We start from the raw sequence: 18,331 nt of genomic DNA on the forward strand, positions 1-18,331 counted from the left end.
CAATTATCACAAGGTGGAAACAATCCAAGTATCCATCAACAGACAGATGAATAAACAAAATGTTGTATACACATAGAATTGAATAGATTTCTTACATAAAAATGAATGAAATTTTGATACATGCTACAACATAGGTTAACAGAAAATGTTATGCTTTGTGAGTTAAGGCCAACACAGGAGGACAAATACCAAATGATTCCACTTACATGAAGTACCAAAAACAGGCAAATTCATAGAGACTGAAAGTAGAATAGAGGATGTCCTGGGCTGGGAAGAGAGAGGAAGTGGGTTTATTCTTTTCCTGGGCACCGAATTTTCATTGGGGATGATGAAAAAGTGTGGGGTACAGTGGGTGGTAATTGTTGCACAACATTGTGAATGTGTTTAATGCTACTCGATTTTAACTTTACAAATGTTTAAAATGAAAAAATGATGTTTTGTATATTTTATAACGATAAGAAAGTTTATGAAGATGCATAACTGGTAAATGATTACTAAATATAGCAATCATGGATGTTGTAGAAGCTGACTTCTATATATTTACCCTTTCAACAGCGATTTCAAGAATTCTAGAGCAGAAACTAGGAGCTTTAGGATCCCTAAGGATCAGCAGTAAGGGGCTAACAGTGGGGAAACACAAAGCCAAAATACGAGAGATCTGCATCAACCATAGACGAGAATCTAAAAAGGCAGTCATGTAAAAAATAAAAATGGAATTCAGCGTGTAAGGGATGACAAAAGTGACCACCAGCATCAGGATGGTGTGGGCGGCTCTGGTCTCTGGTGGGCATTTGTGGTAGCCATTGGGGGTGTGAATATGCTGCACTCTCTGGTGGTGTCTGTGCAGGAGAAGCACCATGGAACCACCCGACCAGACCATGAGGCCAATAAACACGGCATCAGAGATGGACAACAAGATGATCATGCGTGAAGTGAAATTTGAGGATGGACAGAACCACTTCCCTTGGAAGTCAGTATCATTTTCTGTGTCCTGTGAACTAGTGACTTTTACATGAATAAAGGCATGTATTAAGAAACTGAATATCCAGCAGGTACAACAGGAAGGACCAACGACCTTAGGAACTCTTCCTCTGAGTGTCATCCACTCCACTCTCCCAGGGATGAGTGTGAAGAACTGATAGGTGCTCAGGACACAGGTGGAGCACAGGGTGGTGTGGCGAGCTACTCTGTGCATATAATATGCAAATTTACACCCGAGACTAGACAAAGGGTTCCTCAAAACAAAAGCTGCTATTGTTTGGGGAATCCCAGAGGAGAGAAGAGCCAAGACATTGGCCACGGAAATGTGGGTGAGAATCGTGTGTGTGAGTCTCTGCCTGTGGTCAAGCAAGATTTGAGAGACATTATAGAAGAAAAGAATGATATTGGCCAGAGTTCCAAACACCACCTGTAAAAGAAAGGTGGTTTTCACAGCCACTTCCCCCATGGTTCTTAGGACATCTTTCTGAAAAGACATACAATTGTCTTCAGAGGGGCCTGGAGCCAAAGGTTATGACGGTGATCACATCAGCAGTCTTCTTACATAACAAACATTGGGAAAAGGTTGTCACACTTTCTTCTGGGAAGGGAGATGCTGTCACACTCAATGGAAGGGGCTCAACCTGGAGAACATAAAACTGACACTATAAAATTATAGTTATAAAATTTCACCATTATTATTTTGTTTTTATTTCTATTGATTTTTTATATTCTTATTCTCCAGCAGAATGTAAGGCCCATGAACTTAGGAACCATGTCTGTCTTGTTCAACAATACAGTTGAAACAGAATAGGTGATAAATAATATGTACTGAGTATATGAGTAAGTGAGAGGAGACAAAGACAAGAAAGTGCTGTACCCCCGCTTAAAATTCATGGTTCTCCTGCCAATTATAAGAATGTATTAACTTAAGAAAATGACATGGAAAATGCAGAAATATTGTTGAGATTAAAAGATTCTCTAACTAATTTTAATAGAGTTTCAAGAGAATCAGTTGTACACATTTAAGGACTCATAATTCATCAGAGTTACAGAGTTAAAATGTCAATTGTGGACTTCTAGTTTCCAATTTTTCAGATAAGGAGCTTGGAAGTCACTGTTCCATCCTAACAACAGGGAAAAACTGAATAGAGTGAAAATTCTTGGATTTGTAAGAGAAGTGAGGACACAGGGGACATCACAGCCTCTGAGACTGGAGAGAGAAGCAGGAGAATAGAGGGAATCCAGGCTCACTGAAGCAGAGACCCATGAGCAGATAGCAGTGGGGAATGAGGCTTGAGGTGGGAAAACCTGCTCTCTAATCAACGATGGCTGGAGGTCATTATGGACAGGCTGAGAGTTAGATATTCCAGGTAAACCAAGTTATAGGGTGATCTCCACACATTTGTGGGTTTTACCCACAGGACCTCCACCAAGTTCTCTCAGTAAATATCACGGGAATATCCCCTTGTGCTTGCAGCACGGGGGAGGGGAAAATAAACCATTCTGAAACACACCAGAGCACTGCGTTCTTCTGAAAAAGGTCTGCCCTCAGGAGAAAGGAGTTAACTGGATCCTACCCTGCTGGGGTATTGTCAGAGCCCAACTGACCTGAGGAAGTGAAATACCCAACTCCAGGCCACTTGAGTCACCATGTCCCACCTAATGTGGGGCAAAATAACCTGAGAGACACTTGCAAAGCCTGTAGTCCAGAGGCAGAGGGTCAGCATAAGACTGAGCCCTAATCCTAGGACTATATGATGCTTCCCCTCTCTCCTCACCTCGCCACATTACTAAAGGCATCATGTCTAGCTATTGAGAAAACATTACAAGACACACTAAAAGGCAAAAACACAACTTGAAGAGACAGAGCAAACATCAGATCCAGAAATGTCAGGGGTGTTGAAATTATCAGACATGGAAATAGTACAACTATGATTAATATGATCAGGGCTCTAGTGGATGGAGTAGACAGCATGGCAGAATAGACTGGCAACATGAGCAGTGAGACAGAAATCCTAAGAAACAACCAAAAGGAAATGCTAGACATCAAAAACACTGTAACAGAGATGAAGAATGCCTTTAATGGGCTTATTAGTAGATTGGACATGGATGAGGAAAGAATCTCTGAGCTTCAGCATATCTCAGTAGAAATATCCAAAAAATGAAGAGCAAACTCAAAAAACAGAACAGGGTAGACAAGGACTGTGAGACATTTAAAAAATATGTGAAATATGTATAATTGGAATAACAGAAGGAGAAGAGAGAAAGGAACCAAAGACACAAATGAAATAATAATGACTGAGAATTTTTCCAAATTAATATCTGACAACAAACCACAGACCCCGGAAGCTCAGAGAACATGGAGAAAGATAAACGGAAAAAAACTACAACAACAACAAAACTGTATCTTGGCATGTAATTTTTAACCTATGGATAATCCAATAAAAAGAGAAAATCCTGAAAGAAGCCTGAGGAAAAACCCTAATTTAATTACAGAGGGACAAATTTAAGAATCACTTCTGCCCCTCCCACACCCTGCCTGCCCGGCACTTCAGCATAGTGGCGCTTCAGCTCAGTCCTGTCCCCAGAGGCAGTGGCCTGCAGGCGCCTGTGCACCACTAGCGGCACGGTGTGCCCACACCCTCACATCAGAGGTGGCAGCAGCTCAGGCCCCACTGCACCATAGGCCCAGCTGCTCCAGCTGGATCATGATGTGGTCCCAGCTGCCCTGGCTCCACCGTGCCATGGCCCCAGCTCCTTTGGCTGGACTGTGCCCAGGCCTCAGCTGCATCAACTCGACCACCCCCCAGCTCCAGCTGCTTTGGCTTGGCAGTGCTCAGGTTCCAGCTGACTTGGTGCCAGCTACTTCAGCCCAGTGGCACTCCAGCTCCTGCTTCTTCAGCCCAGCTGCACTTCAGCTGTAGCTGCTTCAACCGCTCACACCCGAGTCCAAGCTGCTTCAGCTTAGCTGCGCTCCAGTCCCAGATGTTCCTACACTTCACCCCCAGCAGCCTCCACTCAGCTGCTCTTCAGATTAGCCATGCTTCAGCTCAGCCATGCCTCAGCTCAGCCAGGGGCCAACCAGAGCACCTGTGGATCAAGACTGGTTAGAATACACAGCCCTTGACCCCTACCCAGTGGCGGCAAGAGGAAACTCCAACCATATATTTTCACTATGAGGAAAAATAAGCCAACACCGACAGGCACCATGCAAAAATCTATTAAATCTCCAGACCAAAAGGAAAATGACAAGCACCTAGAAGTCAACCCAGAAAGCACAGAAATGTATAACCTTAATGACAGAGAATTCAAAATAGCCATCATAAAAAAGCTTAATGAAATACAAGAAAACACAGATAGACAATTCTATGAAATCAGGAGTTTCTTCACAAAAGAGATTGAAACTATAAAGAAAACGAATCAGATATCTTAGAGATGAAAAATACAATAGAGGAGATAAAGACAAATCTGGAAGCCTTAAGCATCAGGGCTGACAATATGGAGGAAAGAATTAGCAAGATTGATGACAGCAATGCAGAAATGCTCCAGATGGAGGAAGAAAGAGAACTAATACGAAAAAGAAATGAAGAAACTCACTGAGAAATATCCGACTCAATTAGGAAATCCAACATAAGGATTATAGGTATTCCAGAGGGAGAAGAGAGGGAAAAAGGAGCAGAGAACTTGTTCAAAGAAATAATATCTGACAACTTCCCAAACCTGGGGAAGGAGCTGGAAATACCATTGAATGAAATAAATAGATCTCCTAAATATATCAACACGAAAAGACCCTCTCCAAGGCATATAGTAGTAAAGCTAGCAAAAGTCAACAACAAAGAAAACATATTAAGGGCAGCTAGATAAAAAAAAATAATAATAACATACAAAGGATTTCCTATCAGGCTCTCAGCTGATTTCTCGACAGAAACTTTACAGGCTAGGAGAGACTGGAATGATATATTCAAAATCCTGAAAGACAAAAACTTTCAGCCAAGAATACTCTATCTAGCAAAAATATCCTTCAGATATGATGGAGAAATGGTGACTATCCAAGATAAACAAAAGCTAAGGCAGTTCATTGCCACAAGACCCCTACTACAAGAAGTGCTCAAGAAGGCCCTCTTGCCTGAGGAGAAAAAGAGAAAGGGGATTCAAAGTTTTGAACAAGGAGGAAAATAGGTCGACAACATCAGAAAAATTGCAGTCCTCTATCAAAATAGATTAGCAAACACTTAATTTTAAGAATCACTTCTGACTACCCCTCAAAACTCATGCAAGAAAGGAAGAAAATGGAGTGAAATAAAGTGTTGAGAGAAAAAACCCACCAACCTAGAATTCTATATACTGTGCTATTATCCTTCAAAAGTGAAGAAGAAATAGACTCTCTCAGACAAAGGAAAATTGAGGGAATCTGCCAGTAGACCTGCCTTGCAAGAAATGTTAAAAGAAGTTCTTTAGGGAGAAGGAAAATGATATAGATCAGACACTGAGATCTACAAAGAAAATGGAAGAGCTTCAGAGAAGGAATAGATGAAGGTAAAATAATAATATTTATTATCCTTATTTTTAATCCTAGACATAAATTTATTCAAGATAATAGCAGCAACAGTGTATATGTACATTTATATGCTTATGTCTGCTTATATGTATGTTCCATCCTATCCTTGATTTCACACAGCTATCCCTCCTTACAGTTCCTTTGATAAATCTGTACTATACAAGAGTCTAAACAGAAATTGTAATTATCCACATCTCTCCTTTGAGTTACAGTTATCTTTACAAGTCCATGGTTCTCCTGTGTGATGTTTCACTCTAGCCCCAGTGAACGATGTTTATTGGCAAAAGAGCGTATCTGACTGCATGCCCATTGATCCTCATATGATCTCCCTGGAGCCCCACCCAGTGCTCCCTAAATCACACCTGCAGTGGCTCCTAGTGCCTGTAGGTCCCCTCATCCCCTTGCACTGCTCCTCCCACAAACATGGCTCATGGAGTCCTTCAAATGGTGCTGAGGGTTTACTGAGGTGGGTGATGTGGTCAGACCTGCTGGTTGTACATTCTGTGAGGCACAACATAGAGCAACCCTACAAGTGAGGTGCCTCCCTTATACCAACAGTCACCAGCAGAATACAGAAGGACACAATGCCCCCACATGGAGGATGACTACCAGCCCCATACAGTTATGCACAGGGCTACCACCACAGCCAGAGTCAGAAATCAAACCACAGATGGTGTCCTGTACCGTCAGAGGAATCTGTGTCTGCTGCCCCTCAGGAACCTCTCTTTGCCCACCGGCATGGAGGAACCTGCAAGAATGGGTCACTTTCCATGTGTTTGGATAAGCTGGTGTAAACTATTCTCGAACAAAAGTAGAGAGAGAACCCTGAAGCCCTATTTTCCAACCACTTTTCTGATGACACAGTTCTGCTTTCACTATACAAAATTGAAAGGCAGCTGTGTCTCTCTTGTGCCTGAGCACATTTTGCTCCACTGGCTTCCTTGTGTCTTCTGGGGTTTTGTATTTGCTGTGATTGAGAAGGCAGGCAATACAGGGGAAACAGCCTGAATTAATTTTGATGTTGAATTGGCAGAAGAGTGTGTCACTCAGCACGGGGCAGCACAGAAATCAGAGCTGCTTTGTAGAGCTCCTAGGAAAGAAGGAGAAAGCCCAGCTAACAGAGCTCATCGTGTTCTGAGGGCATTGGACGAAGAGTGGGGAAAAGGCCCTGTATGGAGGGATACACGAGAGTTGGGGAAGGTGGAAAGACTTTGTTTCCAGTGTAGAATCGCTAAACCTTTTCTCAGAAATTGCCTCTGATGTTGTCTTGGTCTTAGCCATCACTACCACTTTTGGACACAGTTTCAATATTGGCCTGTCTTAGTCCATTCTGGCTGGTATAGAAAGATATCACTGACTGGATGGCTTATAAACAACAGAAATTTATTGCCCACAGTTCTGGAGGTTAAGTCCAAGATCAAAGCTCCAGCCTGGTTGCCTTCTGGTGAGAGCTCTCTTCATAGTTCATAACTGGCACCTTCTTGCTGTGCCCTCACGTGGTGGAAAGAGGCTAGAGATCTCTCTGAAGCCTCTTTCAAGCACTAATCTCATTTAAGAGGGCTTCATTCTCGTGACCTCAGCTCCTTCCGAGGGCCCACCTCCTAATACTATCATCTTTGGGGTTTACAATTTCAGTATATGAATTTTGAGGGGACACAAACATTCAGACCGTAGAATGGCCCAAGTTACATTTCACAGTGTTTCCAAATATAAAATGCACCTTCGAATTACTACAGAGGGTTTTGTTCTAATTCCTGACCCGAAATTAAAAAAGTGTACCTTGCTTATTTTCCAACATCCACACCATTTTGGCAGACTTTAAAGTTAACTGGACTTCATCTCACTACAAATTCTTTTTTCTCCCTTCTCCTGTCTCAGGCCAAGGAAGGACAGAGAGGCTTTTTCCCATTCAACAAGAGAGTTAAAATTCTGAGCCACACTTACATACATAACACAAATGACACACAGAAGAGTGACACTGAAATTACTGAGATGACTGCATCTTCCTGAAGTGGGATTTGTAAAAGGAAAAATGTGTGTCATTAGAGCACAGACTATTTCCCTCTGTGGATTTCTGTTTGTACCTATTGTATGTGTCTGTCATCAGATCTTATTTCATGTTTCAGGATCTTTAAGTCACAACTCAATCTCTGCACACCAATTTGTCCTCCTGTATTCACACCCAACCCCGGTCTGTTAGGTCTGAGAAATGAGTAGACTCTTGTGTACATGGTTGAGGAGCTCAGTGGCTCTGGCCATACAAGGCTCGGCACAGATTCCAAGGGGAACCGTCCCTCTTTCTCTCATTGTCAGGGACTCCAGGGCACAGGGATTTGCAGCAAACTCCATGACACTAGTCCCTCTCTGAAACACACCCCAACATATTCCCACCTTCCACCTGCCCAGCCAGGGTGTGAGTGGGCAGCTCTGGACAAGGAAGGGTCAGCACCTGTCCTGCCCAATGTTAGTGCACAACCACAGCTCTGATTTCCTCTCCTGGTGGAGACCCTTCCCTGCTGTTCTCTGCCCTGAAATTGAACAAAGGAAGCACTTACCTTGTTGGTCTTTGCTCTGGAGCTCTGTGCAGGGAAGTGTCAATTAGGATGGGCCACAGTTATAGAGACAGAGTTCCTGGACTTGGTGTCCCCATAGAGGTGCCATTATCACGTCATCTGCAGTATGGGTGACACTGTCTGCATGAAGACTCTAGGGCATCTCCAGTGAGGACAAATCTTATCCCCTGTGCAAATCACCCTCAGCCACTTCTGGTGATTAGGGACAACTCTTGACGATTATTGAGAAGATCTCCATGAGCAGCTGAGCAGAAGGCGGAGAAAGTGTTCTATGTTCCCTGTGGGAGAAGAAGTTCAGAATTAAAGTCCTAATTGGGGGTGAAAGGGACACTCCAAAGTGCTTCAGGGGCTCTCTTCACTATGTTATCCATGGGGCATTTTCCTTCATGCTCTTTCACTTTTCCAAAACAGCTCCATAGATTTTCACACCGTGAGGGTCAGAATGCTCGACCCCAGAATGTGTCTTTTGGCTTGATATTTTTTTAAAGAAAAGACTCAGAAAGAAACTTTGACCTGCCCCCTAACCGCCTAAAAGAATTTAAGATAGAAGTCCTGTCCTGGGAAGGAGCTATCACCATTGATAACTATAGTAACATTTGAACAAGATGTGATGGACAGGGAGGAACCTAGCAAGGTCCATTTGATCAAAGTCCTCCCCACGTCACATTATCTTTGTAAGGCTTGGCAAACACTTGTTTACCAAAAATTTGATTTTACATCTTCATGGGAATCGCCTTCCTCCTCTTTTGAATTCCAAAATCACTACCCCCAACTTCCTCCTTTGTCTTTAGCTGAAGATGGTATTCAGGTTATGGCTTTGGCCACTATGGCAAGTTACTCAGTTTTCCTGGGTTTCTCTCATGTATACATGTTATTAAACCTGTTTCATTTTATCTTGTCATTCTCTTTCTTTTCCATTTAATTCTTAGACCATCCAGAAGAACCTAGATGGTGAAGGAATGTTTATTCTTCCCCTACCGTTTGTGACAAGGATGAGAGAAAACTCAACTCATCGAACACTGCTACCTCCGGGACTACTGCAGTTGAAAGATGCTGGACGTCTGACAAGAGCTGACAGGAGGGAAGTGTTCTTCCCATGTAGATCTCCTAGGTCTCTGTCTGCAGGGTCCAGTGGAATCAAGAGTGGTGAGTTTTTTCCTTTTCTAAATTTAGATCAGCAGGAGAAAATATTTCTGAGACCACTTCCTTGGACTCAGCTATTCTCGGAAATTTGGTTTGAGTACTTTTTTTTAATTTCATTTATTCTTCACCTCACAGAGATGGTCACTGTTTTGCTTTGTATCCATCCTTTGTGTAGCTCATGATAAAAAGGAAAAACCATAGGGCAGGATGCAGGCATAGGCCCTAAAAGCCTATTGTCCTGTCCAGCCCCACAATAAATTTGCTGTGGGTTAATATGTATATGAGGTAAAACCTATTGCTAAGGGACATCTCAGAAACCAAAAAAATCACAAAATTGTTGGGCAGGAGTACATCATTTAAGAGCCATTATGGCTCTTGCGCCTGTAACCACAAGCCCACTAGAGCCATTTTTGACAGACCACATCTCTTATTAACAGACTGATTAAGAGTTGTCTTTCAGAAAATTTTCAAAGCATGTTCAGAAGAAGAAATATTGACCCAAAATGACCACAGAACCAAAGATTCTCCTCCCCATTTAACTAAAGTATCAGGGCACGACCAGAACTTGAAAACCAGACACCCATCACAAGCAAGTAGTCTATCACACAGGAAGATCTAGTGTTAAAAATCTCTTCCTCACCTTACTATAAACATTGAGAAGCTTACCATAAATGTTTAGAAGCTTACCATAAATGTTTAGAACCTTACCATATGCTTAAAGCCCACCTATCAAGCCTGTCCTGCCAGTGTTTCCACATGCTAGCCTATTCTCTTTAACCTCTTAAATTTCACCCTAAATCTGAAGTGGGGAGACAGATCTGAAGGCACATGGCCCCTGTTTCCTTTCAGATCGATCTTACAAAATAAAGATACATTTCTTTTCCCAAAAGCTGACGCTGTAATAATTGGCGTTTTTTAATGTGCATTGGGCAAGAGAACCCCCATTTTGTGAGGTAACGCCACCTCAAGATAGAGTAACTTGGTGACTGAATGGCGTAGATGACACAGGTTACCCGCCATCCTCAAAGAAATTTCCATTCAATGAGGTACTCTGTAAAACAACACACAACCCTAACACCATGGTACATCCTTCTAAGGTACTAGTTTGGCTCCAAGAGACCCAAGGCTTAGCTAAAGTTGTTAATGTGCATATAAGATGAGTTTTTTTTTTCTTTTGTCTTATTCTATATCTTGAGAGCTTGGCTTTGCAACTTTTCTGGTCTCAGCCATCAGGAGGACGCACTTACGGGTGTGCATCTTGATGGCCAGTTGAAGAGACTGGGGTTCTGAGATGCACTCTTTTTGTGGGGAAGTGTCATCTTTCAGAGGGGTTTGTCATAAAGAGTCCCAGTCCATAAGGGGCCTTTGTCAACTCAACCTTGTTGCTTGTTAGTGCTGGATAGATCCCATTCCAGTAGCATCTGCCTATTGTCACGGTATAGCAGGTTTGTGACTGGAGGCATCTCAAGTTCCTATGGGATACTAGAGACACTGTTTTAACTACACCATCCTTACTGCCTGTGCAAGGAAGGCCTTTGCTTTCTTAGACTATTTTTGGGCGTGAACTTTCTGGATCTTGTGAAGGCTGCTTCTTTTATACTTTCTTTTGGGGACATCTCTTATATCCATGGCTAAGCAATAAAAATCTTATTGGTTTCACTCATTATTAAAATCTTGCTTATCAATGGCCAGATGATGGATCTCTTAAACTGGAAAAACTTCTAAATTGAAAAACTTTTTAGAGAGCTCTCATCACAAACAGCTGTTTTATTGGTACCTATGAAAAGATCAAATTAAAAGAAAATACAAAGCAATAATGACTAGTCTCAAGAACTTAATCAAATTTGGAGTCTCAGATTTCTCTCATGGTCTTATAGATGCTAATAAAAGCATTAAGTTAATTAACAAAAGAATCAAACTAGCTGAGTTGGGGCAAGGGACTCTTTTCAACAAGGTGGAATTTTTTAAAAGGGTTTTTAGGAAATCAGGTAAATAAGCAAATATTAAAAAGGAGGGGGAAACAAAGAGGAATCAGTAGGTGAAGAGTCACAGGACTCATCCCAGCAGCTTGGAAATCTTTACAATTTTTTTAAAAAATGAGATGAATAAAAAAGACATTAATGGGGTTAAAACCAAGATTTTAATATAGCACTGGCTAAGATTGGGCAGGCTAAAAGGACCCCTCTACTGACTCCCGACATTAAAGGACCAGGAAGATGTCCACTCTATTTATCTAGTTTGGAGAAATTTAAAAAGCTGGAAGGCAGAGATCACAATGACAAACCTGGCCAACAATCTCTTGGGGCAACAGTTAGGCTGGTTAATCAAGTCAAAGATTGACAAGATTGCCAGGGTCCCTTGGCTTGACCTCTCACTGGGTACTTAATGCCTGCTGCACAGAAATGGGTAAAATAACCAGGAGATGGAGAAGAGATGTTTCTGAGACTCCTTGATGCAAGAATCCCAGGAGCTGTGTTACCAAAACCCATTGGTGGGACCCTGACTCAGGCTATCATTACATGGAGAAAAGGTAAAATTGTAAGGGTTGATGAGATTATAAAGGTTGGAATATTTGAGCTAATAGTATATGAAGAGGATATGCCAACTTTGCCTGAGTGTTTTTTGGAAATAAATGTTATGTCTGGCTGGGAACGCTTTTCCGACCCAATATTATATAAGACTGAGATTTGTTGGTGGGGTCCTAATGGAAGCTGTGATTAGAGGTATGAGTTGATGAAATTAAGATAAAATTTTGTAGAAGAATTGGTATCTTTACGTGGACTTTGCATCAAGTGATTGCATCTCTTTTGCCTGATTGTATTGTGGGAATGGAATTTGTGTCTCACTGGGGAATGTTTCCCCTGCCTGATATCATAAAATAGAGGACATAGAAATCCGCCCTTCAGGCAATGTCAATTAGATATGCTAAAGTGGAGTCAGTAGAGTTGCCTGAACCACACAGTGTAAGATGGAAGCTAGAGGCTGATATTCAAGGGCTGTACTAATAGAAAAGAAAATGGAACCCCCCAGGGTGAATTGGTCTAGGGTTGAATTGTGCACTCAGAAAGAGAGCCTTTGTTAAACACCTTGTACTGGCTTTTTAAAGGTGTGGTACATTGTCCTGAAGTTTTAGAACATAAAAATCTTTTGATTTACCTCTTAGTTAAAAATCTCCCTGATATAAAGAAGCAAATTAAAGAAAATGTAGTTGGATCAGTGGATCAGGTTTGTGATATCATTCAGGCTACAACCCAAGCATTTGATAAATTTAAAACAACTATCTTTATCTTATAAAAAAAGAGAAGAAATATTTAGACATTTGACCAAAAAAGGATCTTAAATGTCCCATCTACAAATATTAGTAAAAAGGTTTAGCAGGTGAACTTAACTCTTTCCAATTGTTGAAATAAAATTTAGATCCAACTATTCTTTTATAAACTTGCAAGTTTTGTATTGTACCTGATTTATAGCAAAAATTTAACAGAAGCTATAGGGTCTCTGTCTGCTTTTGTGTTCATAAATATTGTAAATGTGAGATATTTTTCTCCCTCTGAATGGTATGGCCAAAATTAAGAGCTCTATTTAATTGGCTTAAAGTAAGCACTTATATAAATTATTTCTAAATGTAGTAGAAACTAACCCAAATGTTTTTCAAGTTAACATGATATAAAATAATCTTTGGGAAATAAAAGCTTATTTAAGTTGGCTTGTTTTATTAAAATAGGCATATCCTCAGAGTTATTAACTTCTGAGATGATGCAGCCTGGGTTTACTAGTCAAGTAAGTCATATTATCTCTGTTACAAATTTTTCAGAAAAAATAATAACATAGAACGATAGCTAAATTTCTCTAGTGTCTGATGAAGATTTCATGAATAATCTAAGCATGGGAACAAATTATTTAGATAGATGCAAATGAGATAAGAGTATAGATAAACTTTTAGCAATAATGATATATTATGACAAGTGTACTTAAAATAGCTTCCAAATTCTCTTTGGTAACTTGAAACTTTGAAGTTTCCCTATGTTGAATTAAATGATGGGCCATTCATTGAATATCCAGATCATTTTCAAATAGGATAAAATACAAAAACAATTGCTAAACAAGTCTGTTTGCCTACATTTGTCTTCTTATTACAAAGAAACTAAAAATGTTTGAGTCTATTAATAAACATGTCTTGTGCTTTATTAAAGATTGTACTATAAAGTAGCATGTTTCTAGAAATTATGAAAAGTGTTATAAATTTGCCAAGCCACAGAATGCTAATGTAAAAGATAGTTCACAATTGCCTACTTCTTAGTTTTTGATAAAAATTAATTTTCCTAGGGGTTAATAATTCTAATTAATATATGTGATCAAAGCTACTAAAATTAATAAGGGAAACATCTCTGTATACAGGAAAGTAAGTCATATGTTTTTAGAAGGAGGTATAAGGAATGGAAATATTTTTGTTTGTTTTGTTTTAAAAAAAAAAAAAGTAAATTTGTCCTAAAGTAAAACTGGTTATGGGGAAAAATTATAGTTTTTGTCCAAAGGAGAGCTAAAAAGAATGGAAGGCATGAGACAAACTCTAAATGTAAAAAAAGAGAAAGTTATAGGTTTGTGGAAGAAGAACCCTGAGAAGAGTTTTGTGGATGGTCAAGTTGGCTAAGACTGAGATGAATTTAATTACGTAAATAATATCAAAAGTAAGCTGGTGCAAAATTAGAATATGGTTTTGTTTCTCTGAAGAGGATAACTTTCTTGAACTTTTAGTCTGCTTTTGAAAAGAGATTATAAAAGTTTTTTTTTTTTACCTTTGAGTAAGTCTACCTAAGAGGCAGAAATTCTATGTTTTGTCAAAAATAATTTCATATGTTTGAAAAGCTGTATTCTATCTATTAGGAGCTAAGTTTCTTTTCAAACTCTTTAACTTTCTGTGTTTGCCTTTAACATCTTCTGTTGTCATTTCAGTTCAATGGATAACTAAGCATTGTTTCACAGTGACTATGATCCTTTAGCTATTTCTGACAAACATCCCCCCAAATCAAATCCCAAATATAGTCTACTTTTGACCTGAAAGTTGCTTTGAGAATTTCCAGTGGGTCCCAAGTACATCTCAAAGAATTTGTTCTCTCTTTCTATAAAGAGGGAAATATTAAACTAATTAGGCTTATTTGATATGTTAAATTGCATGCAAAGCATTGTCAAATAAATGACAATAAGCTTCTTAGTTTATATTGCTTGGGTAAATATTATTAATATAAATGTCTTAAAAAATATGTAACATTCCTAAAATTCTGATCTGTCTGATTATCAGTCATAATTCTAGTTTTCTTAAAATGTTATGAGTCGCAGAAACAACCAAGTTTCTTTGTCAATTGCCTTGTTTTTTTTTGGTGAGGAAGATCAGCCCTGTGCCAACATCCTCTTCTTTTTTTTTCACTGAGGAAGACTGGCCCCGGGCCAACATCCGTGCCCATCTTCCTCCACCTTATATGGGACGCCACCACAGCATGGCTTGCCAAGCAGTGCGTCAGTGCGCGCCAGGGATCCGAACCGGCGAACCCCAGGCCACTGCAGTGGAGAACGCGCACTTAACCGCTTGCGCCACCAGGCCGGCCCTGCATTTAATCATTCCACAGTAACCCTTGGCTGCTGTTTTCTGGAACTCTTATCATTTCATATCCAAGCAGAGGCTCATTCCTAGCTTTCAAGTCCTTTTGCCTCATTAAGGCAAACTGAAAAACACACTAGTCTAACTATAAATGGTGACTCGTGTTTTATTAGAAGCCCTTTTTTCGTTGCATTTCTCCATTGATTTGGAGCTACAATAATGTGCCATGTGTATGTGTGTGTATATATATATATTTATTTTTATTTATTTATTTCTTTGTCTTATCTAATAAGCTTCAATTACTTTATAACTTCTTTTAGAATGTTCTCACATTTTGGAGGTTAGTTTTTCTCATGTTTGTAGTTTCATTGACTTTTGTTCATGGAGGATGTATCTCTCATGCATTTTCTATTTTTTTTTATTTTGAGCTGATGGAGAGTAGGCTTACATTCTGTTCTTTTCCACCAGTTGTGGAAAAGACAAACCTGGTGCTTTGATTTTGCCTCTAACAGGTCCCCCAAATATCCTTCAGCCTAGAATTGCATTTATGTTAATCTCTTGGGTTAGGAATTCTTGTGTTAAGGAGAAGAGAAGAGCAAATTAGGTCTCCCAGCCCATTCTTTTTTTTTTTTTTTGAGGAAGATTGGCCCTGAGCTAACATCAGTTGCTAATCTTCCTCCCTTTTTCCTTTTTTTTCCTCCCCAAAGCTGCAGTAGATAGTTGTACATCATAGTTGTACATCCTTTAGATGCTCTGTGTGGGACACAGCCTCAGCATGGCTTGAAGAGCGGTGTGTAGGTACTTGCCCAGGATCCGATCCAGTGAACCCAGGACCACCAAAGTGGAGCATGTGAACTTAACTGCTATGCCACCAGGCCGGCCCCACCCTAGCCCATTCTTGGGGCTGCCTTTTGGTGTCAGTTACTTACAATAATTTTTTCCAAAAAGTAGATTTTGTGGCATTAATAAAATATTATATCAGGGGATTGATCTGTATTAGATGTTTAACTAGTGAACAGAGGAAAAGGAGTGAACGTTTTCAAGGAATGAGGAACATTTATGAGAAATGAGGGATTTCAGAGATGACTAGGACCAAATGTAATTGTGGTGCATATTCATGCAGAAGTCAGATATTTGTAGGTGGAGGGTAGAGGTCCATGATGTCCAGGACTTTGCCCTATAATCATTTGCCCAGGCAGACCACAATCTGTTCACATAAGTGTCCTTTCATCCTGAGGTATGGACTCAGATTTATTTTGTGCAGCACTGGGCCCCTGTGGGAAGCACATGCTTCACCGGGAGTCTACAGAGTCTGCAACTGGTCCTACACCCATGGGAACAACCCCACATGCACTGGGTATCCACCTCCTCCACACCCAAGGATAACATCATTTTGTCACTGCTCGCCCACGCTCATGGGGCATTAGAACTACTTGGGGGAATTTTAACACTTGATTCCTGGGCCTCTCAGCCACAGGGAAAATCAAGTTTAATCCTCTAAGTTCTTTTTAATCCAAGTGTGGTCCCCAAACCAACAGCATCAAGCCAGCCCTGAAATCTCTCAGTTCAGCATGTGCATTTTAACAAGATCTTTAGGTAATTCTAACCTACTCTATGTTTTGAGAATTCTGGTCTAAGTCATGATCTAGACAGCAGTACTTTTTGTTAAAGATCATTAGATGATATTATGTGTCATCTGGGCTAAGAAGAACAGATTCTGGAGGAGCACAAAAATGTTAGTGCCAGAATTCATTTAGTTTCCATAGTGAACAGAGAGTTGATTGCACAGTAGCTTTTCCCTGGGCTCTTAGTGGAAAGGGTCAGGTTTTACAGATCTCTTACCTTGGAAATATGGCATCCTTGGTTCACCCATAGAATAGCTCTTGGCTGGGGCTCCCATTCCTTGATTTTGGAAATGGGCTTCAACAGCTGCCCATTGAGCCTGATGTGGTTCCTCTGAGAGACCACAGGCCATAATGGGCTCAATTAACCTCTATCTCTATTTTTTATTTCCTCACAAGATACCTGAAAATATCATGTCATTTTTCATACACTTATGGGGGAGAAAACATTTGTAATACTGATTTGTTGTTAAGTGGTTGATTTGGGAAAGAATGATTACACACTACATAGGAAAAAAAGAAAGATAAATATTATAAAAGTAATAATGCCCCATGTATCTTGTATTGCTTCTTTCTTTCATTAAAAAATGTTTAATAATGAGCAGGTTAACTATTGAGGGCCAGACTCTGTGTTAACATGTCTAAATAATTGAGCTCCATAAGTAATTAGGGAGCTCATAAAGACTGTGAGACGGCCAACAGGTAGCAGCCCGAAGGTACACAGCCCTCCCTGAAGGAGTGGGGCCCTGAGCTGGGGAGTGTGCCCACTACACGCATTTTTTGGACCCAGCACAATCGAGACCAGTGGCATAATATCTGACCTTGCCTGCTACTAAAACACTGGGGAGTACCCCCAGAAAAGCTGATGAACAAAGAAATTAAAACCAGCTCTTAAAGGGCCCATGTACAGACTCACCCATTTCAGAAACCTAAAATCAGCAGAAAGAAAGGTGCACAATGCTTTGGGGAAAAGAGACTCACCTGATAGGCTCTGAGTTCATCTCGGTGAGAGGTGAGACTTCTCCAGGGACTGGGACATTGGCGGCGGCCATTGTTGTGACCTGGTGTGGGCGTGGTGACACAGACGCCAGCAGCCACCGTTGGAGTCCTCCCTGGGGCCTGCTAGCCCAGGGTCTGCCCCACCCGCTAGAGCACCGATTTAATCCAGCTCAGCCAGGGCAGGCAGCCTACCCTAGGGGCTGGCCCAACCCAACAACAAGCCCTTGGTCAACTTGTGGGGCTGCGAATGGAGCTTGCTGGATTCTCCATAGCCTGGTGACTGGGTCTGCCTCTGTAGGGCAGGCTGTGTGTAAGGAGTGGGTGGAGAATGTGGGGCAGTGGTGGAGAGTGTGGGGTTCCCACATTGGAGAGACTGGGTCCACTTTAGGAGGTCAGGGCGCATGCACGGGACAGGACTGTGTTGATTGTGTGTAGACTTGTAGGTGGTGGGGCTTGTCAGCTGAAGAAGACTTGTGTTTCTCAAAGAGTGACAGGGGGGTTGGTCCCACCTTCCAAAGCCTGAAACAATTGGGTGCTCCCATGCCTGAAACCAGCCCCACCCGGTTACAATCCTCAGAGTTGACAAGGGACCTAAAGGCTAGAGGCTTATAGCAACTGTAAGCCTCTGAGCCTAACAACCTGCCATGCTGGGAGCCTACACACTTAATAGAAATAGGGTAACAGGAATGTTCTGTTAGATCTTGAAGCCAACTGTGCTTGGACACCACACACCCAATAAAGAGACTGAAGGGCCCACAACAACTACAAGCAGCTGAGCATTACAACAGCTGGCCAGGGGCATAGCTCAGCCTCCCTGGGCACCTACAGGAAGAACAACCCCACTGCAACAGAAGGACAC

At 41.1% G+C, this 18,331-nt stretch overlaps 1 protein-coding gene and 1 pseudogene across 1 annotated transcript; both read right to left on the minus strand.

Moving 5' to 3' along the window:
• LOC101394591 (ret finger protein-like 4A pseudogene) overlaps nucleotides 1-18,331 on the minus strand; it is a 102,217-nt pseudogene that overhangs the window by 43,625 nt on the left and 40,261 nt on the right.
• On the minus strand, nucleotides 533-1,477 carry LOC147912706 (vomeronasal type-1 receptor 4-like). Its single transcript, XM_087422301.1, has one exon. It carries the CDS (start codon nucleotides 1,475-1,477, stop codon nucleotides 533-535), a length of 945 nt encoding a protein of 314 aa, XP_087278427.1.

Source organism: Ceratotherium simum, chromosome 33 (genome assembly GCF_057802395.1).
Source record: "Ceratotherium simum simum isolate JZ-2026a chromosome 33, ASM5780239v1, whole genome shotgun sequence".
Lineage (NCBI taxonomy): Eukaryota > Metazoa > Chordata > Mammalia > Perissodactyla > Rhinocerotidae > Ceratotherium > Ceratotherium simum.